Consider the following 25,395-nt stretch of genomic DNA (forward strand, 5'->3'; position numbering starts at 1 on the left):
CGAACAAGCACAAGAGAAAAAGAGAATGCTTTTAGCCAGCAGACACAGAGAGTCTTTGATATTACATCCCTGGTGAGATTATCAAGGCTCAAGGCAAAATAACAAGGGACTTCACTGGTTCAGTTTCACTTGAAAAAGCCAAAACCCATGCCAATGCAAGGAAAGAACAACTCCTTCAGACTGCATGGAAATTTATTTTGCAAGCTGAGTAAGTTGTCAGACATAACAGACACTTAATAGGCAATGCAGCTAGTACAAATCCAATCCACCACATGTGCTCATCTAAAGCTATGATTTCATTAGGCCTGGGGCTACAACTCAAAGTCAGGACTTTGAAATAATGTGATATCGAACAAGATTCTCCTCTTACAAAGCTTCTGCATTTTTCAAAAGCAAGATGAACTTATATTTGCATTTTGTTGGTCTTAAAGAGATTAGTTTCAAATACCTCTATGATCAGCAGGTTTTTTAGTTAAACTTTAATGAAATTGAAACAAAGGGAGATACTAAGAACAGCTGTTGACAGCATGGAAAAAGTATTCACATTCTGTAAACCTAAAACTTGGGTTTCACAGTAACTTGAAGGATCTGAACATACGTTGGATTAGCAGTATATCAACTACTCTATGCAATAACTTAAATTCTTACCCTTTCTAACATTCCAACAATGTACTTAGTATCAGAAAATGGTCCTATTTCTTCATGACACCTTCCATAAACAATGGCCAGTGCTTGCAGACATAAGCATTTCATATTCACTTTTGGGGTAAGCAAGAAGCGATGGTAGAGCTCATTGAAGAATTCATATCTAAAAAAGAAATGAGATTTCAGTAAAGAAAATAAACACAGACCTTAGGAATGAGGTAAGGTTTTAATAATGTCTCACGATCTTTTGATTGCTCCACTCTCTTCAGTTTCATCTTCTTCCAGCAGCAATCTTAGATAATAATCCCCTATTTTTATTTCCTCAGAAAGGCACTCATATTTTACCTGTAACACAGAACACCTTACTTAACAATATATATTGTTTCTCCTTGAGTAAAGTTCTTGCTTGCATAACAATACTGAGCTTGATTGTATCTAAAAACACAAGGTAAGCAACCTCTCCTAAGTTGTAGGAAAACTGAAATTTCCAAGTTTTCTGTTAAATAAACACACATCTACATAATAAAAGCCACTGGCTATTGCTGCCTCCGTGAATAAATGAAGCTTCTCATTTTACTGATACCTCCATTTCTAGCCTTTAACTAACTTGTTTCTAATACCAGCTGGTTTTGTTGACTAAACTTGGATAACACATGATGCATTCAGTGACTCAGGTTTTAATAAGTAGTTATTCCACTGCAAGGTATTTCACTTAATGTTACTGCAAGTATGAAACACAAGCATGACCTAATTACTAGTTATACTTGCTATGGTGCTGAATAATAAAAGCCTAGAGGCATCAGTTCACAAAAAAAGAAGCTGAAGTAAAATTGCACAACAAAAGCCATCATTAACTTCAGAACAACTACATTAAATTTAACAAATGCCTCGATATTCAGTGGTAACAAGCATTTGGCAAGCACTTCAATTAGAGGTGCCTCTAATATACAACAAAAGCCACTCTGCAGTGGTTTTCTTATCTATAGTTTGCAGATTACTGTCATGAGGCCACAAAGTTATCTACAGATTTGATCACAGTATATTATACAAAGATATCCCCCTAACTGGTGTGCATTCAGAGGAGTCTCAAGCCACCATCCCCCTTGGCAAAGTGACAAGGTTCCACAGTTGATAGAAAAGCCTTTGTCACCACTATCTAGTTCAAATACTTACAGCATAGCCCAATAACATATTCATTACTATTTAAAAGCAAATCTATGAGACAGCAGCAGTCCCAAAGTATCCTGGGTTTTTGTAGCTGCAAGGATGCTACTAAACATTCCAGCAGCATAAAGCCACACAGGAACATAGAGTACATGGGGGAAGTCTGTATTACGAAGTTTCTAATCTGTACTTCTGATTCTGTCCCGGTTTGCAGTGCTAAAAAGTTGGGATAGCAGACACTGTGACACCCTGAAGTCTTGTTCCTGACCTATACCTTAAGGAAACTTTCAAAGACAAATGCCAGTGCAAGAAATACCAATCTAAACCCAGTCTTAGCTATTTACTGCATCAACGTAAGAAGCAGCCTGTAGGTGTGTGATAGGGATAAACTGCATACATAAAATTGTTCTCTCTCATAAAGCATTAGCCTGATGTCTTGCAGTTCTTTCTGATTTGCAGAGTAGTCAGCTGAGAAACTCCCCAGACCAGGTTTGTTCTCACTTCACTAATAGTTCCCAGCTCGAATGCCACTAGAAAGCCACACTCTAACAAGGATGGCAATGGGAATATCTAAGAAATATCTTTCAGCTGAATTCAAGGGTGGCCTTGCTTTGCTTAAGCGTTACACATTAACTAAAACCACACTGTTGTGTGGAATCACAACAGTACTAGAGATAAGAGGACAGTAGGAGAAGTGTTTATTGGCACATCACTTGAAAACATCTTGCAAGATGTTTTGAGAAAGCCAACCAGGACCATACTGGTGCTTTGTAGAAGCATCCAAGTGTTGGTTTTTTTTCACTTTAGGTACTGCTGTTCCTAGAATGGGATGACAGTGACCTTCACCTATAATCTACAATGCAGTGTGTTTTAGTCCCATAACCTACTTATGATTTGGCAACCCAGTATTTAACTGACACAGGACTATTGAAATATGAAGGAAATAAAGACAATAAATTTGTTATCAGGAAGAAATTACTTCTGAAACTACCCGAAACGATTCTGATAGAACACACTCAAAAACAAGTATGACTTATCTGGACAACAGTGTAAGGACCGACTCTTGTCTTAATGTAAGAATACACCATGGGTTCTGATAAATGTTGCATCTCCCCAGCATCATTTGTTAGGTTAAAGAGGCTTCTGTTTTGCACAGTGACACTGGAAAGTAGTACCTGTTGACTGATTCAAGCCTTAGCAGTTGATTCTATAACCCCCAAAAAATTCTAGTTTGCATTCAGGGGTCATCAACACAACATTCACTTGTGGAATAAGAGACAGAAGTGACATTTCAAGTAGACATATCTTACAGATGCAGTTTGTCGTATGGCAGGTCATTTACCTCAAACTCCTGGTGGTTCCATGAGATAACATTAGCACTACCCAGTTCTCTGTCAATATTAAATGCTCTCATCTCAGACTCAAGAGTATCTCTCAGTTCTTCCCGTGTTTTGAAGTTCCAAATCAAGTTTGATCTAGCATGATCCTGAACAAATCTAAGAAAGAAGTTACATAGTTTAAACCACTCAAAACGTTATCTAAAAAACAGACAAGATTCAGCTGGCAAGCTAGGGGAGCTACTTAGCATTAATGGACCTTAACTAGAAGATGGAGAGCAGTGGTCTCCAGTTTGTTACAGTAATTACTGTTGTTCACTTGTGTTCTGTTTTCATAGCCATGGAGGCCAGCCTAGGCTAAAGCACGCCTGTGTGCTTTAAAGCATCCCTGTGGGCTCAGTTTGCCATCTGGACGTAGTTGATGACCAGGAGGCATGCAAACAATTCACTGTAAGCCAATAAGGGCTACAGCTAAACAATCCAGAGCAGCAGACATGCACATACAGGCTGTGTTTTAAACCAACAACAACAACATAAAAAAACTAGTTTGTGCAGTAAAATAGAAGTTGATGTCTTAATTGTCACAAAACAGTCAGTGGACATTCTTTAGTAGCAGTTACTAACACAGCCTTTGGATCCAAAGACTGAGAATGGACTTTAATACCAAAGGTTTAGGAGCACACAAATCTTCCTTTCATGAAACTGTATTTGACATTTAGAAACATCAAGCAGCTAGTTAAGTTTACGGAATTTCCCCAAGCTTGCTTACGTAGTTTGTTAGCCAAGCCAAGCTTTACTAGTCTATTTAACACAATGGCCCTAGCCAGAGTGATGTATCTTTTTTCAGATGGAAGCCCCTCCCTTGTAAATTCTGACAGCTGTAAGAACTCACAGGTAAGCAAGCTGCATTTAGGACCTGTGGCACCATTTGAAATTCAGTATCCAGCTGATTTCTCTTGCCCTGCTTTAAGCTCATGTTTCTTCCAATTCAAGTTACATCATCTTAACTAGCCCACAGGTTGACATACCATCAAACGACAATGCTTTCCTGTGCTACTTCACTTGGCCTTCAATACCATGCAGATTTGCACCTGCAGTTTGTTATTTACCCTTCCTTTTGGTTCAAGAAAAAAAAAATCTGTAGTTTGATATTTCAGAAGCTTTCTAAATTCCTCCTTTTCCTAAATGCATGTGAAATTCTTAAATACAGCTTAGGGGGTTTTTAGTGAGTAGCTGTCACAACACATTTGCACTTTTCGAGGCAGGCAGAAATTGGAAGTCACAAAAACTCATAAGATATTAACAAAAATATCCAGCCAGATAAAAACTTATATCTGAGACCACCATATTAACTTTAGTATTTTCACCTGTAATAGAAGAGATCCCAGTTTGCTTCTATTTTTATTCTTTGGCGGCGTTTCCTTAATATCACTGGTTTTTGAATCATGTTCTGCAAAAAAACCAAATTTCACAAGTTAGTAGAGGCAGATACCTCTCATTTTTCCTTTTTAAAATAAAAGGCTGGATTTTTTACATTCCTTCAAAAACCATACTAAATTAGGCCTCATTAAAAATGTCTTCTTTTCTTGTGAGTAGCAGCAACAGACTTTCACAAGTGTTATTTGCACCAAGTTAAATCATGCCAGAGAAACTTTCAGCTGTTTGACAAGTCATTTGTTTAGAAGCAAGTTATCCCTGAGAAAAGCTTAATTCCCACCACCATAGGCATTCATCAGCTCCAAAGCTAATGGAGGTGAAAACCCACATGAAGAATGTTTTGCTCTTGAAAAGAAAGAGCTAGATGAAGTCACAAAAATAAAATCAAGCCCAACTTGGTCACTGAAAGATTCCCTATTTTGATGAAGCATGGAATCAGTGTTATCTTCTACATGAGGTATCACATGCAAGCAGAAGCCTGAGCAACAGAGTCCACACAGTAACAGAGTCCATAAAGTAACAGAGATACAGACTCACCACATTGTTTCTGTCCTGATTATGAAGAAAAATTTGGAGGAAAAAGAAAAATACATTTAACACTACAGAGTCACGGAAGTAATTTAAAGTGGTAACACCAAACTTGCTACTACCTCTTCCAAGCTACACTTATACACATTTATTGTGAAATGATACAGCTCAGAACTCCATAGAAAAATGACTCTTTAAACTCAGTATCTAGACAAGTTGTTTAAAGTGCAATTTGATATTCCACTGTTTCTCACATTTCTTCATTTCTCCTGTTTTGAACCTAATTCACCATTATTTCAGAACTATTACTGTCTTACTTCTGCATCACATTCAACATCAAACTTCATTTAGATTTTCCTAAATTAAAGTGTATTGCTACATCAGAACAAGTACAAAGACAGACATTTTCAATACTCTGCATTGTGCTTTTCATCCTTCTTCGCATGTACAACAGATTGTTTCACTTCCAGAATGCATAAAAACAAGCTTAGTCAATATACTGAAGAAAGTTAAGGGAAACACCTCATAATTAAAAGGGTTTGTCATTTAGAACATGGCAAGAGAACTAAAAGAAAAAGGAGACTAACAGTAAGAACTCAAGCAGTGCTTAACCTCTCCTCTTACAACATCAGATCAAAACAGATTTTGTGACTTCAGTCTCAATCATGACCTTAGGAACAGTCTCGTGTTGCTCTTTAAGCACTGAGATATTCAAGTGAATCCTAAGGTGGTGTCCCTGTACATGGCAGGGGGATAGAGGCAGATGATGTTTAAGGTCCCTTTCAACCCAGGCTATTCTATGATTCTTCAAGCAGGTTCCATAACTAAATATCACTGGTATAAAGTACATGATTTTGAATGCAAAGAACATTCAATTTCTTTTAAGTATACTTCAAAAACTGGTTTTGCCACATTTCAAGGAATTTTCTCCTGTATAATTATCTTACAAGTAATGCACATAGGCTGCACTGCAGATTGATATGGTTGGCTAAAGCTTAATACATATGCTGAAGGAATTCATTTGCCTGCTTTACATTCTCCCTGGAACCCATTTCTAACCCAAGACTAGTAAGAAGTAGAGTTTGCTAAAAGGCAAAACTCTCACATCACAACACTTCTTTACTATTTGAGTGTGTGTTGTGACACTTAACTGTGACTTAGTCAAGTTACTCTAACAAAGAGTTTCAAATACTTTTACCTCTTTCTGAGCTATGCCCATTCGATCTCTCCAGTGCATCAAGACTAGATCCACCTTCTCTTTGGCAAATTTTTCAACTTCCTTTGCAGCTTTTCCAGCCAGTCTCTGCCACTCAGGCACTTTATTAAACTTGCCATACTGATCCTGCAGAATAAAACAAATTACTTACAGTTGTGGGTTATCTTTGCTGCAGGTCAATGCAGCAGTCAAGCGTCTGTATTAGAAAAGTCCCTAAGACTTGGAATAGGTAAGACAACTACAATTACTTACAGTTGCAATTTTTAAGTTATCTCTAACATGCATTCTATCAGCATCTTTTTCAGGAACAGGATCAGCACTGTCAAGGTATGCCAGCAAACCTGGTGGCTGAAAACATTTAAAACCAGTGTAAACACACACGTGGCTAATGAACAGAAACCATCACATTAGGTAATAACAGAATTTCTTTAAATCAGAGATTTCAAAACAGAATTTATATTCTACTCTAAATTAAGTATATAAAGCTACAGCATTTTTTTTGCTGCGATTAGTAAAATGTCACCATCCTCAACAGAAGGGCTCAACAGAGACATATTACTGGCTTCAATGCAGCAGAACTCTTGGCTATATCCTGTTTTTTAAAGCATCACTTAATGCACCTAAAGAATTCAGGAAGCAAAGAGCTGATCCCAGAGCAATACTGAGAGGGATGAACACCAGAATCCATCCATATCCTCTGATATGGACTAAATGTTACATGTGACATTAGAGATGAGATAGTCTTTTTTGACTAAGCTTTCTGTAACATAGTGACAGAAGATCAGGACAGTTTGCTCTGCCAAAAATGAAGGAACTGCTGTTTTGAAATTCAAAGCTGGTAATTTCCCAGATAAGATAATTTCTTATAACACTACTCATTGTACTAACTTCACTGAAGTAACTTAAGCAAGAAGCACTCAGGAAGCTGTAAGAGTGAAAGAACATATGAACAATCAGCATATGAACAACATATAAATTTAACCAAGTTACAAGCAAACAAAGTTGGACAGGCAAAGCATAAAAGCATAGACAGAACTCTTAATACCTTAATTAAAAAAGCATTAGAGCCATGCTTACACCATCTCCCACATTTTCGGCCTTTTAATCAAGAAAAAGAAGTCAAGACCTTACTTTCAACTTTTGTGTCAAAGTATTTTAAAAGGTATCAGGGAAGTAACAGAAAATTTTTAGGAGTATGAATTGCTTTGAACTAGACATCAATATCCTTTAATTAGTAGATGCCAGACTGCTGATCTCCCAGACAAGACCTTCTCCTTAGAGGGAAAAGGGAATATGTTTACTATACAGACTATCCCAACTTTGATACTGGAAGCTTTCATGCTTTGTTCTTTTGCTATTCCACATTCTGCTTTTACTTACCAAAATACGTTTCAACAAATTCATAGCAGTTTTGTTCTCAGCTGTCCAGAGGCCAACCAAATGTCTACTTAACTGCCTGAAAAAGCCATTGAAATGAACAAACTGCAAGTTAGTACTTCAAACACATTTTTGAACCAGTAAACTGTCACCCTTACCATGCTGATGAAATGAAGATGAGCAAGAGCTTCATGCTCTTGATTGAGTAAGAGCACAAAGCATTACATTGTTCAAGGATATGCTTAGCATGCTTTCAAGTGTTGCCTTTAAGAAGTTCCAGTGAAGTTAGTGGAACAGTAGCAGCACATGCTTTTTGGGCTAGACCTCAAAGAACACTTGAGCAATAGAGCAAAAACATCTAATAACCAAGTGTAAGTTTATCCAGCCAACCTTAAGTTACAGCTAAAGTTAAGAGGCTAGAAGCCATCAAGAACTGCTACATGTTCTACTTGAAGTCTTTAATACTAGCTATTGGCTAGAAAAGCCTTTCTGGGAGCCTGCCTTCTATGTCAACTGATGCTTTCTGCCAACATTTGTCACTAGGATTCTTCTACACTGAACTGAAGCATTGCCACAAGCACATTGTAAGTAGTAGCACCAAACAGAACTAGCATGACAGATGGTTTCATACCAGCTCCCTCCTGGATGACACACAGTGGCAACAAGCTCCACCTGTCCCTACACTCCTTAGCAACTCTAAGCATTTCAGGAATTCACAGCTAAAGCTTCTATAATCTCGTATTTGGGTGGAAATAGTTGAATCATCGCTCATCCTGCAGAGCATACTCTCAGAGATCACCAGTTCTACTGACTGTTGATTCAGGGAATAATTTCTGTGAGGAATCTTCTCTCTCAGATAGGATGGCTGACTCTAACTGCATGCAAGATGTCTGAGATGAGAACACCCATTTTTATACAGTTGTACAGTACAAGTCGGAATTTTTTTACAAGTTCCAAACATTCTACTTGCCTTTTCCTTCCCTGAATTAAAAGAAGTAAAAATCAAAACTGGAGCCATTAATGAGTAACCAACCCAAGCCCATCTTAACAAAAAATTAATCAAGGGTTTATTAAGTGGCTGCAGTCTTGGCTGAAGCTTGCTCCACTAAAACATACCAGCTGCTAAAGAAAATGTTCTCCTGAAGAACTGCGACTTTTCTTCCCTGACCTCCCAGTGTTTGCTAGGCTATGACTTAGATTTTTTTAAACATGATATATCAAGTGAGATGGACATACCTATTTGTAAGCATCCTCTGATCTGTGCTTATTGTAAACATAGCAGTGTGCAAGTGACGAGGTAAGGCACCTTCACTGAGGGCAAGATCTTGCATTTTGGTAGCAATCTCTTTGTCTCCTTCCTTTGGAAACAGGGCAAGATGATTACTAAAGAAAGAATCTTAGTTAAGCTGCTTTTATCTCAGTCTACAGTTCCAAGGACTTCTTGACCATCAATTATGCCAACTAGTCAAAAACCAGAGGCTAGAATATGATAGGTTTTAAATGAAAGCTCTCAACAGCAACTGCTCAATGCTGCAGCAGAGCCATGGACCAGGTAACTGCAGTTACATCTATGACGGTAACTGAAGAGGGCAGGACGCCTGCCTCCCATCATACATCAGCAGGCTGTAGCAGAAGTACCATTTTCACACTACAGTTATAAATTAGGATTAAATAAAGAATGGCAGCCACACAATTTCTTGTTGCTTGACTTTTGCTGAGAGCAACCATTTAGATTAATGGCTGCTGTTCAGTTTAGACAGCCACATGGGTAAGACTGCCACTCAGTCAAGATACATTAGTTGCAATGAATTAGAAAAAGCTTTTGCAGCACTTCTACTCACCTAAATGATAGGATTTTTAATAAACAACATTGTAACTTTTAGCTAACATGATCAGGTACATTGATGGAACTTGAAGATTTGGAATACCTCTATTTCAAGTGTTCATTCACTTCCATTCCAAGAAAGTACTAGATGAATTTCAGATGCATAAGCCATTGTGATACAATGAGGCACTAACTTAAGCCCTGAATTTCAACCCAGGAAGTGTCAAGAGTCAGTTAGCAAGGTCATCCTGCAACAATCATCAGCAACCCTTGAGAAGTATGGACTTGGCCCATACATTATGTGGTATGGAAACTTAAAGCCAAAACAAGAACAAAGGCTGACATCACTAGTCTGCCCTGGGGACGCTACTGCTTGCTAATCCTGGTCCCATTCCATCTGGCAATGCATCCCAGGAAATCTGGCCTCTCCTCCTTTAGATACCCTCTAACATGCAGGAGAAGTCTGGTTGCTCTGAGGTATGTGGCTGAGCTACATACAACATTTACAGCCAAATCTTGACTGCAGTATGAAGACATCAGTATGAAGACATGCAAGGCACTACCTCATGTCCCCACTCACATGCTTTCCAAACCCCCAGTGTAAGATAAAGCAAGTTGCTATATTAAACCACTCACAATTAAGCAGGTGTTCTGTTCCTCACCTTCCAACTTCCCCCTCCCCCCTCCCCACTTTGAGAAGCTAAAATAACAAACTTCTCTTGGTAAGCAATTGCACTTCCAAAATAGATAATACATATTTTGCATGCCATCCCAGCTAACATTGATAAAATCTCACCTCTATTATTGCCTTCATCACCAAACCTGCTCCTTTCACAATTGCCATGGAAGGGTGCTAGAACAGAATGTCAACAAAAAAATTATCCAAGCGCAAAAACTGAAGATTAGATCATCTGTGATTCAGTTTCCTTAACTAATGCACATGGCTGTTCTACCTCCAATTCAGTTTTGTGAAAGTTAGGCTTTAGAGGAGTTCCCACCCTGTATCTTTGAACAAGAATCTCTCGTGCAACTCCCAGACAGAATTCCTGGCACAACAGCAGTATATATCAGAGAAGCTGGAATAATGCTGAGTAAAATGGCTGATGCAAGCTGACATTAATCAAAAAGCAGAAGAAAATACTATTTTTCAAGTAAGAAGGCATTGACATTTTTAGCTAAAACTGCTACAATCCTTACAGGTTTACTACTGAAGAGGATGTAACTCATGTTTTCTAACTCTTAACTCTCATTTACTAAGAAGGAAACAAAAAGGCAGAAGACTTTCCAGTCAGGGAAAGATCTGTGCACCTGTTGAATCTCTTAAAGTCCAAGTGGTATTTTACTGTGTTTCTGGAAACAGGTCTTAGGCAGTCTATTCTACAACGATCTGGCATATCATTCACCATAAATAATCACCTCAATCTGGTATCTGAAGGCAAAATAACAGGCCACTAAAGCATTCACCAAGATAGAAAAGATTTAGGCACATTAACCAGCTGAAGTCAAATCTTTCAGGAAAACGAAAAGTTTCATGTTCACTGATTACCTGAAACCTCTAAATAATAGTGAAAAGTAAGTCTCACCTGAAAGAGCTTAAACAGTGTTCTTCCATTAGATGCCACCATTTCCAACAACATGTCAAACTGCTGCCCCTCAGTAGTCTCACTATATGGAGCACATAGGGCAAATGTCAGGAAGTCCAGAAGTGAACTAATTACTAGGGCACCTGTCCCATGATCCTGAAATCAGGAAGACAGGTATGTAATTCAGATACAGTGGTGTGAGAGAGTATGATGCTGAAGATGCTGAAGGTGCTTTTCCCTGTCATAGCATTAAAATAGTCTGTAAACAAAACCTACAAGTTTAGAATAATCCATTATTCTGAGTATGGCACTACCCTGGTAAATAATTGGTTTCTAAAGCATATTGGAGACTCAAACTACTTTTTCTTAGTTTAATCCCACAAATTCAAGTTTACACTACTCTTTTACTTAAAAGGAACATCCAGTTTCCTTATAACACATGCAAACATTTGTTGCAGGACATTCAAATTCTGCAGTATTGACAGCTATGTCCTAACCTGTCAAGATCCTAGCTTAATTAGAACAAAGCTCAATGCCAGACAGAACTGTATTTTCAACTGCAGGTGCAAATACATTCAAAAATACATCTAAGTATGACAAAAGCATTTTCATTGCAATTAGGAAAGGCACTTAAAGAAGCTTAAATCTGTTTCCAAAATTTCACTTACCACATGGCAATTGAATTTCTCTAGTAGATTTTCTAGAAACTTCTTTGATGAAAGAAGGGAAGCTTTGTTCAACTGCTCCTGCCTCAAGTCATAGTCATCATGCATGGGCTATAAAAAAAGAAGTATTCACTACACAGCCACATTTCAACACTCAGTTCTTAACAGCTGCAATCCAAAAGCCACTCTCTCTACCCATAAAAAGCACATCCTCTTTCAAGTTCAGCAACAAATCACTGCATAACAAGTTATTCCATGTCTGAACACACTGCAAGTTGAATGGCAGTCCCATTTCCACATCTTTCAGTAGCCTGAAGGTCACATATTCTAAAGTGAAAGAACCTGAAATTTAATACTTACACACATAAGAGCACAAAGCATGTCAATAGAGGCATGGGTTACTCCATCGTTGTTCCTTTTGAGGGCTTTCACAACCTTCACTCCTAATCGTTCTCGGAATCTTTTGAAAGGGAAACAAAACCACTGAGATCAGAGAAGAAACTAAATTCTTAATTTTAAGATGAAATCTAGTCAGTGACCAAGAGGGGTCTGCTCCCATTGCATTTAGCAAGTCAGCATCTCGATTATTTTCATGAATTTGAGATTCTTGGTAGGAAAATATTGACTTCACTGTTAACAACAACGCCAAGCACATTCATCAAAATCAAGATGTATCTGTGTAATTACAGGATACTATTTACAGAAAAACAGAAGTTCATAAAGGGTCTCAGACGAAATGCTTTTGTTTCTCTTCTCATGATTCCCTATATTTGAGTCGTTCTATATTTCCTACTCAGAAATATTTCAAAGAATTTTTTGTTTTCAGAACAACAGTTTTTCTGATTCCTTATGTTATTTAAGATAGCAAGTCCAAGCAATCTGTACTTACTACAGAAATACAACCTCCTAACATTCATTTTATCTCATGTTAAACTGAAGATAGCAATTACATCAGCATACTTTGAGAAAGAAGGACTGCCCACTTCAAGGACAGATGAAAGTACATGTTAAAAACTTTTCCACTAGGAAAATCATTAAACTGTATTTGCCTCAAGACAGTATTTAGCACAGGAAGAATCAGATTTACTTGCAAACGATTACCTGGGAATCTCAATTTGCATGAAAGCCTGGTGGCAGCCTCATACCACTGAAAACAATCGTGTACAGAGTCTTACACTCCTTTTCAGAAGGGAGTCCTAATTCCATTTCTCACTTTTAGATGTAAGTTACTAACAAAAGCTTGAGACCTATTTTCATCTACTACTTCCAAGCTTGAGGAGACTTTACACTTACTTTGGAAGCTGAGTAAAGGCAAGGAAGCCTGCTTTTGAAGCCACTAGTCGTCTCACTGCTTGGAACTGGCTTTCAAGCTCTGCATTAGATGCTGCAATATCTCCCTCTTGGGAGAGCAATGCTGTTATGGCATTATTAATGAGCTTCTCCTTGTTTTCTGAGAACAGACCCTGGTTAAAAAATAACCATCATTAATTTCTTTATGCATTAGCAACACCTTAAAAGGATGGGTAAAGGTTTTATTCTTACATCTTGTGTAACTGCATGTAGGACTCCGCTGTAGGAAATGTTAGCATTGAACCTGAACACAGCATCTGCAAAATTACCATCTGAAAAAAGACATATCAAACGTTAAGTGTACAGTACCTGCCTCAGTATCTAGGTGCTTTAAAGAACACTATAAAGTCATGTAAGAACATTAGCTTACTTGGAGGAGCAGCCAAAAACTTCAGATGAAGGCTCTCTACTTCTTCATCTACAGGCATACTGAGTAACCCCCAGCGCTGGCCTTTGTGTGTGGAGGTCATTTTCACACAGACATCTCTATTACCAGAGGCTCTCACTCCATCCAACAAGCTAGCCAGGAGAGAATCTCTGGGTTGGGACAACAACACACAAATACAACTTGTATCAGAGAAGTGGTGCCAAAGAACCAAGTTATAAGAAAAAAAGGGGGGAAAAATCACATAATGGAAGGCAGCAATACTTGCAATCTCTTACTAACACTACTGCCAGCAGCTACACCTCTGGAAGAAACCACTAACTTTCAGTGTTCCTTTATTCACTGTAAGGAGAGAGCTGACTTACACCCAGTATAGCCAGCTGCAGCCTTTCACTAATGGGATCAGTTCTAGATTAGCTGTTAATGAATGACACATGTTGCCAGCAAATTCATCCCTGGGCTTTCTGCAAAACCTCACTTAGCAGGATTACACTGTATTACAACTGCAAGTGCACTCAGGGACTGTTCTGCTGGTTGTTTTAAATAGAATCAACTAAGACCGTCTCAAGCAGAGAGCTCAAAGGGTTCACAGTCTTCACATTTCCATGTTACTTACACTTTTTTCCCTTGTTTCAGATATACTACTTAACCAAGTACAGCACACACAGAACTGAACTGCTTAGGAGAAACAGGCTGCATCTAACTGTCCAAAACCCTTTCATGTTCATCAGAAAACATCTGGAGAGATTTGCTCAAAGTTGGGATGAAGGTACATGGGAGACATTTAGTTCCTGTAACAAATCTTGATTTGTAAGTGGCAGACTGCCAGAAGAGCAAGGCTTTAAGTTAACCCCTCCAAGAGTCAGAGTTTATGGAAGCTGAGGAACTACAAGCACTACAGTAGCAACTTCCATTCGAATATCTAATGCACAGAAGCTCCAGTTACCTTTCTGTTGAAGAATATTTCCGAATTTGTCCTTTGATGAATTCAATGGTGAAAAGCTGGGGGTTTTCACAGTCACACACTATTGCAAATACCTAAAAATAAGAGACAAGGATCATATTCATGAGGCAGTTTTACTCAGCTACTCTACAAATTAAGGCTTACATATACTATCAATTCCTCTCTTTTAGAAGCTTTATTTGAAGAAGTGGTACAGAGAAAGAATGCCCCTTACCTCGCCTAAGGGTTTCAAAGTTGCAATGTTGTAGGTAGCTGGATCCCTCTCAACTAAGCAAGCTTCTGTAAGAGCTAGTATTCTTTTCACAGGTTCCTTGTAAAACAAGAGAGAGGCATGCTAGGAAAGAGAATTCTTAGTACTTAACAGGAACCAAGTATGTTCACAGTCTGACAGCCTTACCAAGTTCCTAGGTGTTATTTTTTGAACAACAAACTCTGCTAAAGACGTTACAGATTCATCACTGCTGTACTTTCCAAAGCGAAGATTCAAGTATTGCTCAAATTCTAGGGATTCTTTCCTTATCCGCAGAGAGATGCCTATGAAGTTGCCAGCATGCTCTATTGCACTCTTGATAATTTCCTCCCTTTGCTCAGAGGCAAACAGGTGCTGCAAATTTTGTCAAAAAAAAAAATTAACAAGTGAAAAATACAGCACAGCCGAAGAAAATCACAATTCTATAAATAATCCTCCTCAATATACCTAACAGCAGGGAATGTTCACAGCGGCTGGATTGACCTTTGCTAAGTGACCAGGTCGAGACAGGTATTTATTACACAAGAGGTTCACTATTAACTCTGCATTTGCATTTAAAAAAAAACCTATAGCAGCTATTCCTAAAGGATACCCTGCTACACATTAGTGTGCCAATAAAGTTATGGTCTGCATGAGCTGTCTGTCCACCCTTGGCAACAGACCCTGACAGCCTGACAGGAGTGAGGATCCAGAGAAAGCAACTGGGGCTACCACTGGTGATCTTCAAGGTTAGGGCAGCTCTAGAGGATCAATTATATCTTGCTAGTTTTATGCCAGAGAAAAGCATGCTGCAGTACAAAAGACATGGAAACCCTCATTTAGTCCTATTTTCTTAGTAGAGACTGAGGTAGCTATATCTAGGAATTAATTTATGGTTAATAATGTAAAGATCCTTTTCAGCTGCTTGAAGTACAGTACACAGAAACCCTGTCACGATTTTAGAACCAACATTACACTGCAGTATTTCCCAAGAAAAGCTGCCAAGTAATCAGATTACAGGTCTAAAGAAGCAATGGCATCACTGATCAACCTATTTCTGAATTGTATCCCTCCATCAGTTAGGTAGATTAATAACACACTACCTATCACTTCTGTAAATTTGAGAAACTACAAGAAATTTCACATCCACATTGCATTCATATTCATTATCTGAAAAAACCTAAGTATTTAATCCTTTCTAGTTCTCAAACATGCAATACACAAACACACACCCCAGGCCCCACCCCCCGGCCTGCCCCAAACCCCTACATAAGTCTCAAATGTTTTAACTAATTTCCTTTCCTTTTCGGATCTGTCCAAAACCCTTGAGGCTCCACAGCTGGGTCCCAAAGATGCACAGACTTGTATGCTCCAATTTGTTGAAGCTTCATTATTAAACATACAGCTACAAACACCCTAAGAACCATACCAAGATATTTTGATTTAATACTCACCAATCTACTAAATCCTCCATAGAGGATACAGAAGCCTCCCTGATAGCCCGTAATATCAACAAAGCCTTCAATATTTCTGTAGTCATAGGAGCACAGGACCTTATTTGTTGCAGGATCAATTTGGTCAATACCTCCAGGAGTCACTTCCAGAATCACAGGTTTTCTTGTATCACTCCAGTGATGCTTGTAGCAGTTATACCTCTGCAGAGAGAGCTACTTTCAGACATCTATGCACACTCCTTTACTACACAGCAGTAGTTCTCTACTTAACTAGTAAGTTCAAAAAATTATATAATTTCCCTTAATGCTCTTATCTATATTAAGAATACTATGAAGCAAAGGAAAGTAGCTGTAGCTGTCAATTGACAAGGAGGTCACAGCTTAAACAACACATGCTGAAGCAAGAACAGAATCCCAAAAGAGCCACTCCCAAAGGAAGTTAAGTTCTCTTGTTGCAGAAGGTGATCTACTCACAAGCTTCTGAACACTGTGGTTAGATGAGGAAATAGCATTTACACCAAAGGCTGTTATTCAGCTAATTAAATCAAGTTTTGGTAAGCTTGTCACTGTAGTGAAAATTTTTCATCTCCGCAGTCACATTCCATTACAAATACAAACTTACTTAAACCAGCGAAAGTTAGAGGTCTGTTCTAAACTGTGATAAGACAAAGGGGATCCCTATATTCCAGCAGGGTTATTATGCTCATGACTGAAGATCTATTCTATGCAACACTTTAAATTACTTAAATTTAAAGCAATTTTACAACTTTAAGTACTTGAAGTGCTATCTTCTATGACCAAAAGACAAAGTCCAGCTCTGTTGACTGCATTGCTTATTACTGTATTACCACAATTCAGGAAATGCCAATCTTGTCTGTAATCTCTACTTCTATAGAAATACTTCTAGGAAGCATCAAATGTTCAGGATGTTATGCAGAAAATATTTAATTAGAAAGTAAAACAAACACTGACTAATGAATCAATGTTTTTCTCCTCTCCAGGTAAGAACTCCACATAGCACAGCCCTGTATTTCAACAGAAACATTCATAGTCCATGTACAAGTATAAGGCTCAGGCCAATCAAAGAGAGCTCAAATGTTCTACTGGTAAAGAGGTTCCCACTGCTTTTGAACAAACTTCATTTTCTCTTCTCAAAGACTTCAGATCCAAATTCACAAAAGCTATTTTAGGTAGCACATACAGCACAAGCATAAAATTTCTGAACAAAGGACAAGTTTGAGTCTTTAGATTATTTCCTTAAACCATATGTGATGCAGATAAGCCAGACACTCACCCGTCCTGTGATTTTTCCTTCTGAGAAGTCTGTCCTGAATCTCTGTTTTTAAAAAAGTTAACAGTAAATGAATGCAAATATGACAACCTATCTATCCAGAAAGTCTACATTTAAGCTGACTCTGTTTTATGGGACTCATATTAAGCCTCCTCAGAAGGCTCACCATTCCACTGCACTTGAATATATTCACTATTTGTAGCTTTACTCGCTCTTCACAAATCATGCAGTACTTGCTCCAACTGACATGAGATCAAGATCATTAACATAACAGCTCAAAAAACTTGCTTTCCTACTTTTTACACAGGGAAAGAAAGCATAATAAGCTACCACAAATGGCAACTGTAACCAATTACTTACTGCTTGCTGGAAGAAAATAAAAATCTTACCAGTGCCTCTGTAAGGAGTTCTGTTCTGTGCTCTGTGGAAAACTTAAGTGTCTCAGATTTTTTCCCACTCCCTTTCCGAAAAGTGAGATTAAATTCTGTTCCTTGTCCTTTTCCAACAGGAGAAATACTACAGATATCTCCATAAGGCCACTAGACAATTGAAAATAATTAGGTTATAGTGTTAGTAATTTTAAAGGTACATCTCCCTCCCTCAAAACCCCTTAGAACCAATAATAACCCTGTAACAAGATGACAGCTAGCATGCTCCATGACAGCACAAGCTTGAGTTTCCTATTTGATACTGCATAAAGTAACTAAGTGTCCTGACTCCCTTCAGGGACACATCTTAACAGTGATCAAATTTACCCCAGTTCCTTCAGAACTGTACAGCCAAAGGCAAACTGCTACTTGTTGGCCAATAAAGAGAAACTGCATAAAAGTACAAAACCCAACAGGTTATTTGTAGAGTTAGCGAAGGCAACACAGACCTTCTGTTATGTGTGCTTTTGTACACAGCTGCCACACCTCCTAGATTTTCTGAGATCTTGTCAGACTAGATGGTTTCTTAAGCCTGAATGCCACTATTCACTCTGGATAATGAATTTAAGGCAAAAATCAACTTCAAAAATGACAGTTACCTGATTTGTAACTTCCAGCGTGTTGGGGTTGTACGTGGTGATGGCATGGGTTCCAACTGAAAAGACTCGCTTGTATCTAGAATACAAAAGTGTTAAAGTTTCTCCAGGAGTCACAGGAAAACCCACGCTGAACTGCAAAAATTATGTTAAGAATCTATATACAGGTTTTTGTTAGGAAATGGATATGGAATTTTCTTTGCTGTTAACTTGCAGTTTGCCCTTATAATATGTTAAGCTCTTCTGTTCTATATATCCATAAAGGGAACATACACGTTAAATACTACTAAATAGATTTACTTATGCATACCTTTTCCTAAGCTAGTGGCTAAGTCAGGATCAAAGACTCTTGGAATTTGCACTGAAAGGTACTATCAGACCAGAATAAATTCTAAGAAGGCTACACAGGTAGGAAAAAATCCCTCAACCACTCCTGTCTCAGCCAACAGTTTTAACACAAAATACAATTTACACAACTGGTCACAATATTGCACCAAGGCAAAGTACTACTGTGGCCTAGCATAATTTTCTTCATCTTGAGGGAAACCAAAGCTATCAAACTTTAGAAATATTCAGATCACCAAAGCTACAGTCATTGTACATTGCTATCAATGTTAACTGTGTTATATGTTAACTGTCACAGGACTTAAGAATAGCAAGGTAGTTGCTTGTGTTTCAGACACAAGCAGCAGTGAGCTAAAGCTACAGAATTTAGATGCATCAAGCACAAAATCAAAGCCTTACCATGAGTTCATTTCCTAAATAATCTTCAAAATATAACCTGAGCAAATAAAGACTCTTTACATATTTTTGAATCTGAAAGTTTTGCAATATAACTAAGCAGTTTGAAACAGTAGATTACTAGTAATACCTTATTACTTGTATAAACCATGTTCTAGGGTGCTTCCATTTGGAAGCCATCCGGCCCAAAAAGTAAAGTCCAACCTGAACCAGAGCCAGTGCTAGTAAGTATTCTCTGACTTAAGCAATAGCATCTGAACATGGATGCCCTTCTTGAACTTGAACCAAATGAAAACACTTTGGCTAGTCATCCATATTAAAACTGGTTTAGTGTAGGAATTTAAGTTTCAGTTTTGGTAAACTGTGGGTTTGCTTGGAGTAGATATTATCAACCAGATGCTCATTTAATCTGAATCTGTGCCATGTTAGACTGAATCAAGAACCAGCAGGTAGCTTCTTCCATCCTCCTCTGCATTCTTGTGCTGCAGTCCTTTCTCCTCTCTCACTTGACAGGTCTGCAGCACAAGCCATCATTTCTGTATAAAGCCAAACTTTGCACGGGCTTCAAATACATTCAGAGCAGCTCCCACATATCTCTTACAACAGGAAGGTCAAGAGCATCTATCTGACAGTCAGGCAATCTCACAAACTTAATACCCTTCCATTTTCCATTATTATTCAAATAGACCAGTGTGAGTTGAAGCCTTTACTGGCCCAGAGTTTACTTAGGAATTTAAACAACAGCTTATTTTTTTCAAAGATTAGGAAGATCTGTATTGAACTGATCTGCCACGTTAAGGATGTTTAACATATCTGCAACACCTATTTGTTTTTCCACATAGTCGAAGTTTCCTTATTTAAGAAGCAGGTCAAGGAAGTCATGAAGTAGTAAGGCAGAATGTTTGAAACTATTCTAGCTGCTAATAATTCCACTATATTCAGCCTGTTAAAGAATGCTCCAATTCTTAGTTCATAACAAGAAACCAACTGCTCCCTCTCCTCTTGTTGCACAATTTAGGTAGGTATTCTGTCTTTTATACAACTTATAAATAAGGTTTCAGTTCTTTAGAACAGCATATCACAAGCAGTAAAGCTCTTTATTACTTGCTCAAGGTTTTGTTTACTTACTTAGCCTGAAATGAGCTGCACCGTGCTTTGTGGCAGAGTAAGATCTGCAACCATTACACGTAACTGGAGACCAGCTTCCAAACATCACAGCCCCTTCCTGTTCTCCCCTTATGCTCAAGCCTACATTCCAAGGTCCAGGAAGCATTTATTATCCAGCATTCTTAATATGTGATGGGACAAGGAACACAAGACAGAACAGCAGTTTTGCTGAGTTGCCATTTCCCTTGTTTCCTCTCCCTAGGTAAATTCAGAAGACCCAAGTCTTGTTTCATGAACAAAGGAGATCCAGAAGTCAGTTCTTACACGTGGCTTACTCTTGTTCAGAACTTCATTTATAAATATGTAAGAAAGGTATTCACACCTCCAGGACTTGAAGAGTTTACTATTAATCATCTCTCAAACTACTCTGCATCCCTGTCTAACCCCAGGCTGTTTTGAGAAGAGTTGAAGCAAATGTCCTCCATAAAAGGGCTTTGCTTGTCCACTAGTTATTCCAAAGCACTGGAGAGATCTTTTTAATCAGAATGATCCTGGAAGAGAAATTTCATACCTCCACACCCAACAAAAAACCATCTTCACTAATCTTACAGATCTACAGATTAACACTGGAGCATCATCATTTGCACTACTGGAAAATACTTTATGGACACACAGAGCCCATATTCAAAGTGAGAAATTCTATGAGTAGTAAAAATGATTCAGGCTCATTTAGCACCATACATTATGTTACTGTTTTTTTTTAATGTTACACAGATTATACTGAGAATGTGTAACTATGAACTGAGTGGACTGAAGAATTCAAATAGAAAATTACTAGAAACCAAATAAGCTTCTGCTGCAACAAACAAGAGGCAACTACTTCCTAAATACTTCCTTTCCCCTCACTATCAAAGAATTAACACCACTGAATTTTTAAACTAAATCTGTTCTAGACTTTAGACTTTGCCTGAAGTTCCATAAGACTTCTGTAAGTGTTCCTGAACATTACCATCAAGGTTCAAGATTATAACTTCAAGAGCTTGCTTCAGGCTCTTTAATGAAAGGAGATAGGCAAAAGAAGAAATCTGAGATTTATGTATTTGATTTTAACCAACTGGCTCAAATCACACGCACACTAAATTTGCACATATGCCACAGCAAATTCTGAGGAAGAGACCAGACATTTTCTGCTGGGGAAGAGAAAGATTAGGAGGGACAAACTGTTCTAATATTCTATTGCAATACAGTATCTTATTGCTACTAAGGGAAGTTGTTTATTCACCCACGCCCATTCGATTCCAAATGCATGGATCATAACTCAGGTAAGACTCAATTTACACAACTACTGGATATAATTCTACAGAGATAAAACTAAATATTAAACAATTCTTTAAAGTCAATCGAAACTCTGACTTGGTAGAGGGAAAATTTTGCACTCAGACAGCTGCTCAGCCTAGTCTGGACTCTGAACTACCCAGAGTTTTAATTTTTGCTGACAAAATTGCAGGGAGCTCTTCGATTAGACATTGAAGCAACCTCATGGTTCTTCAAAGCACAACTGTGAAAGATCTGTGACTGCTGCTCCTTGCAAATTCCTTCTCCTTTCCTTCTCAGTTTTCCCAGTCCTTCATAGGATGAATGTGTCAAACAGAAAAAAAAAAATCAACCAGTTTCAATTTACTGGTCAAACAACAGATTGGGACAATACCTGTTCATTAAACCATTAGAACCAAGCACTTCTTATGTTCCCAAGGTGCAAATAACCCACCCTTCTTGTTATGTTGATGTTTAGATAGCAAGGAAAAACCCTACTCTACAGAGATACTATGCATGTTAAAAGGAACAGTGGGTAAGCATACCAAATAAAGTCCTATAACAGCTGTCTTCAGACACAGCATAATTGATACCAGTTATGATAACTTCGTGGATAATTTTATTAGACATTCTCAAGCTTTTACAGACAAAAGCATCATCAAAAATTCATTTTTAGATCCAAGACCCCCATTAGGATCAGGTTTATTTCTATCAGCAGAATTCTTCAAATTATCTCAGTTAGTAATTTAACAGATAATCTGTTACACAACTTCTTAAGTGTGTGTGTGTGATCCTCATCTATTATAGTACATAAAACACCATTCTTCCATAAACCTGCTCTGAAAAGAAACATTTCTACTTTAAATGTAGTGTTTTATATAGTAAGTTCAAGAGACTCAGAAGCTGAGGAGGTCAGGTGGTCCATTTCAGAGCTACACTGCAGTGTGGGAACATAAGCAGAGAAAAGCTAAACCACAATGTTTAAAATCCAAACTGATTCTAGTGAAGATGCATTTAGTTCAGACACTGAGCAGTAGGAGCCTTTAGTTCAATTTTCATTCATCAGCTGGATGAAGTTAAAATTATGTAGTTAAATCAAGTAACAGAGAGGAAAAATATCACACAAAACTTTAAAAACAAAACCCCAAAATTAACAAACTCCAAACTACTTACTTTCCCCTCCATGAATGTTTTGTTGTGTAGAAACAAGCAAGATCTCTGTTTTCTCTAATTATATTCATTCTGTGCCAAGGCCTGGAAACAAAGGAGACATCCTGTTAGCACTCAGGATTCTTATTTAAAAGCAAATTTCACTAATCATCAATATGCTTCAAGACAAAAAGATTGTTTTTAAACTTATGTTTATCAAACAATACATGAACCAAGTTGCACAAGAATTATTAGTTTCTTCACTGCATTTGTTACACTAGCTACTCCTTAACAGTACCAGGTTTCAGTAAGTTATGCCCCATTTGCCATACTACAATCACTCTACTTTCACTGCACCATTGCACATTCAAATTCAAGTACATTTTACATCACCTCCAAAATGCTTTACTCCCTAAAATGGTATGATATAAAATTATTTGAGTAGCCTCTACCTGTAATTCCAGCTAAACCAAAGTCCTACTGCAATTCTGAAATAAACTGTAAGGAGATACCTGGATACACAGAACAGTTTGTTTTCCAGTCTGAAACAGAACTTGAAGTTGAGAAACTTACTTACTAGCTAAGCATTGTGATTAAAGAGCTGATGAAGTACCATTCCTGTGCTGTAAAAGTTTAAGCAATCTCACCATTAACATCCTGACATGTTTATTTCACAGCGGAGTATCTATTCCCTAAACACACACACAGAGGAACTTAGTGAAACTTGCCCACAACTGCTTGAATGGATCATTGCTTTAGGAGTTGCTAAGTTCTAAGAAATGCTTCTAAACGCTACTACTTTCAATGCCTGAAACAAATGCATGTGGAGTAGTTACGAAATTATCTCCCTTTTACTTCACTATGCTGTTATTGCATATAGAAGGAACTTAAGCAGACATTCCCTGATTAAATACAAAAGTGAAGTTGTCACTCTCCATTTACAGCTACAGCATTATTTTCAAGTGAGTTAAATCAGGTTTCCCTGTTACTGACTGAAGACTGGTGCTACTCAGGTTCACACCAATAACACAGTGGCATCCCCAAAACATCACACACTAGCACTGGTCTGCAAGAACACAGCTTGCCTGAAGCAACTCTCAAACAACTCAATCCCAGTCAGTACCTCAGTGAATGTTAGATAACAACCCATTATCTTCTACATTCAGCTAACTCCACTTGACTTGGCAAAGGAAGATTTCTTATTTTGAGATGGATGACCTGTAACATTAGCTCATCGCTAATTTCTACTCTCTATGACTTCAGGTTATTTTCTTTCTGAGCAAAGGCTGTAGCAGTTATGGAGTCATAAGCATGAAGAATGGATAACCTGCTCAAAATGAACTCTAGAATTCCTTCCCTCGGGTGAAGAACCAGCACAATCATCACTACCTACTGGAGGAAACTTGAGGTACTGCCTCTAGGAAGAGAGAAGAGCAGTATTTACCTGTTTCAATGACTCAGTCTTTGAGTCAAATCTTCAGAGTTAATATTCCAACGACTTGTGGCAAGTTAAATTCTCTAAAGCCAGTTTTTGGAAACAAAGTCTTATGAGGGGCAGGATATTGAACAGTATTACTGCTACTGACATTATCTACCTGGACCTGTGCATTTGACACTGTCCTGCCCGATATCCTTGCCCCTAAACTGAAGTAACACAGACTTGGCAGGTGGACCACTCAGTGGATAGGGAATTGTCTGGAGGGTTTCCCTCAAGGAGTTGCAGTCATTGGCTCAATGTTAAAGTGGAGATAGGGACAAGTGGTATGCCTCAGGGGTCAAGATTGAGACTGGAACTGTGTAAACACCTTTGTCAGGGATATGGACAGTGGACTCTCTGCAAGTTTGTTGATAACACCAAGCAGTGTGGTGTAATCGACAGGCAGGAGGGAAGGGATGACATCTAAAGGGACTCTGAGAGGTGCGAGAGGTGGGTCCATGCCAACCTCACAAATTCTGCAAGGCCGCATGCAAGACCCTGGACCTGGGCTGGGCTATCCCAAGCACAAATACAAGCTTGGTGGAGAATGGCTTGAAAGCAGTCCTGAGGAGGATTTGGGGGTGTTGGTTGATGAGAAATTTGACACAACCCAGCAATGTGCACCACCACATTCTGGCATGCATCAAACAAAAACTGGCCAGCAGGCCAAGGGAGGCCATTCTTCTGCTCTGCTTTTGTGAGACTCCACCTGCAGTGTGGAGCTGTGGGGCAGCTCTGGGGCTCCCAGCGTAAGAAGGACATGGTCCACACCTTTTGGAGTGTGTTAAGAGGACAGCCAAAGCTGTCCAGGGAGGGAGCTGGAACACCTCTCATATGGAGACAGGCTGAGACCTGGGGTTGTGCAGCCTGGAGAAAAGGCAGCTCTGGGGAGAACTTAGAGCAGCATTCCAGTACCTAATGGGACCTACAAGAAAGCCAAAGAAGGGCTTTGGGCATGTAGTGACAGGACAGAGTGACAGCTTTAAACTGAAAGAGAGGAGGGTTAGGTGAGATGCTAGGATTAAATTCTTTATTGTGAGCATGGGGGGCCACTGGAACAGGTTGTCCAGAGAAGTTCTGGACACCCCATTACATCAGCCCTGGAAGCACTCAAGGCCAGGTTGGATGGGGCT

At 38.6% G+C, this 25,395-nt stretch overlaps 1 protein-coding gene across 2 annotated transcripts in view; it reads right to left on the reverse strand.

The window, feature by feature from the left end:
- Positions 1-25,395, reverse strand: part of DNAJC13 (DnaJ heat shock protein family (Hsp40) member C13) — a 56,811-nt gene that overhangs the window by 25,950 nt on the left and 5,466 nt on the right. Inside the window, exons 2-25 of one of the 2 annotated variants that reach the window (XM_063407728.1) lie at positions 22,810-22,890; positions 18,478-18,553; positions 17,840-17,989; positions 17,454-17,495; positions 16,160-16,360; positions 14,874-15,080; positions 14,691-14,786; positions 14,459-14,550; positions 13,498-13,664; positions 13,320-13,399; positions 13,071-13,240; positions 12,138-12,237; positions 11,781-11,888; positions 11,113-11,268; positions 10,326-10,382; positions 8,941-9,062; positions 7,708-7,783; positions 6,580-6,675; positions 6,310-6,453; positions 5,121-5,135; positions 4,514-4,596; positions 3,152-3,305; positions 887-990; positions 649-808 (exon numbers count right to left, since the gene is read on the reverse strand). In XM_063407728.1, the coding sequence (XP_063263798.1) occupies positions 649-808; positions 887-990; positions 3,152-3,305; positions 4,514-4,596; positions 5,121-5,135; positions 6,310-6,453; positions 6,580-6,675; positions 7,708-7,783; positions 8,941-9,062; positions 10,326-10,382; positions 11,113-11,268; positions 11,781-11,888; positions 12,138-12,237; positions 13,071-13,240; positions 13,320-13,399; positions 13,498-13,664; positions 14,459-14,550; positions 14,691-14,786; positions 14,874-15,080; positions 16,160-16,360; positions 17,454-17,495; positions 17,840-17,989; positions 18,478-18,553; positions 22,810-22,877 (2,724 nt within the window). In that variant the 5' untranslated portion in view covers positions 22,878-22,890. The remainder of the gene's footprint in view (positions 1-648; positions 809-886; positions 991-3,151; positions 3,306-4,513; positions 4,597-5,120; positions 5,136-6,309; positions 6,454-6,579; positions 6,676-7,707; positions 7,784-8,940; positions 9,063-10,325; positions 10,383-11,112; positions 11,269-11,780; positions 11,889-12,137; positions 12,238-13,070; positions 13,241-13,319; positions 13,400-13,497; positions 13,665-14,458; positions 14,551-14,690; positions 14,787-14,873; positions 15,081-16,159; positions 16,361-17,453; positions 17,496-17,839; positions 17,990-18,477; positions 18,554-22,809; positions 22,891-25,395) is intronic. The other variant, XM_063407737.1, reaches the window with a different exon arrangement.

Source organism: Prinia subflava, chromosome 1, assembly GCF_021018805.1.
Source record: "Prinia subflava isolate CZ2003 ecotype Zambia chromosome 1, Cam_Psub_1.2, whole genome shotgun sequence".
Classification (NCBI taxonomy): domain Eukaryota; kingdom Metazoa; phylum Chordata; class Aves; order Passeriformes; family Cisticolidae; genus Prinia; species Prinia subflava.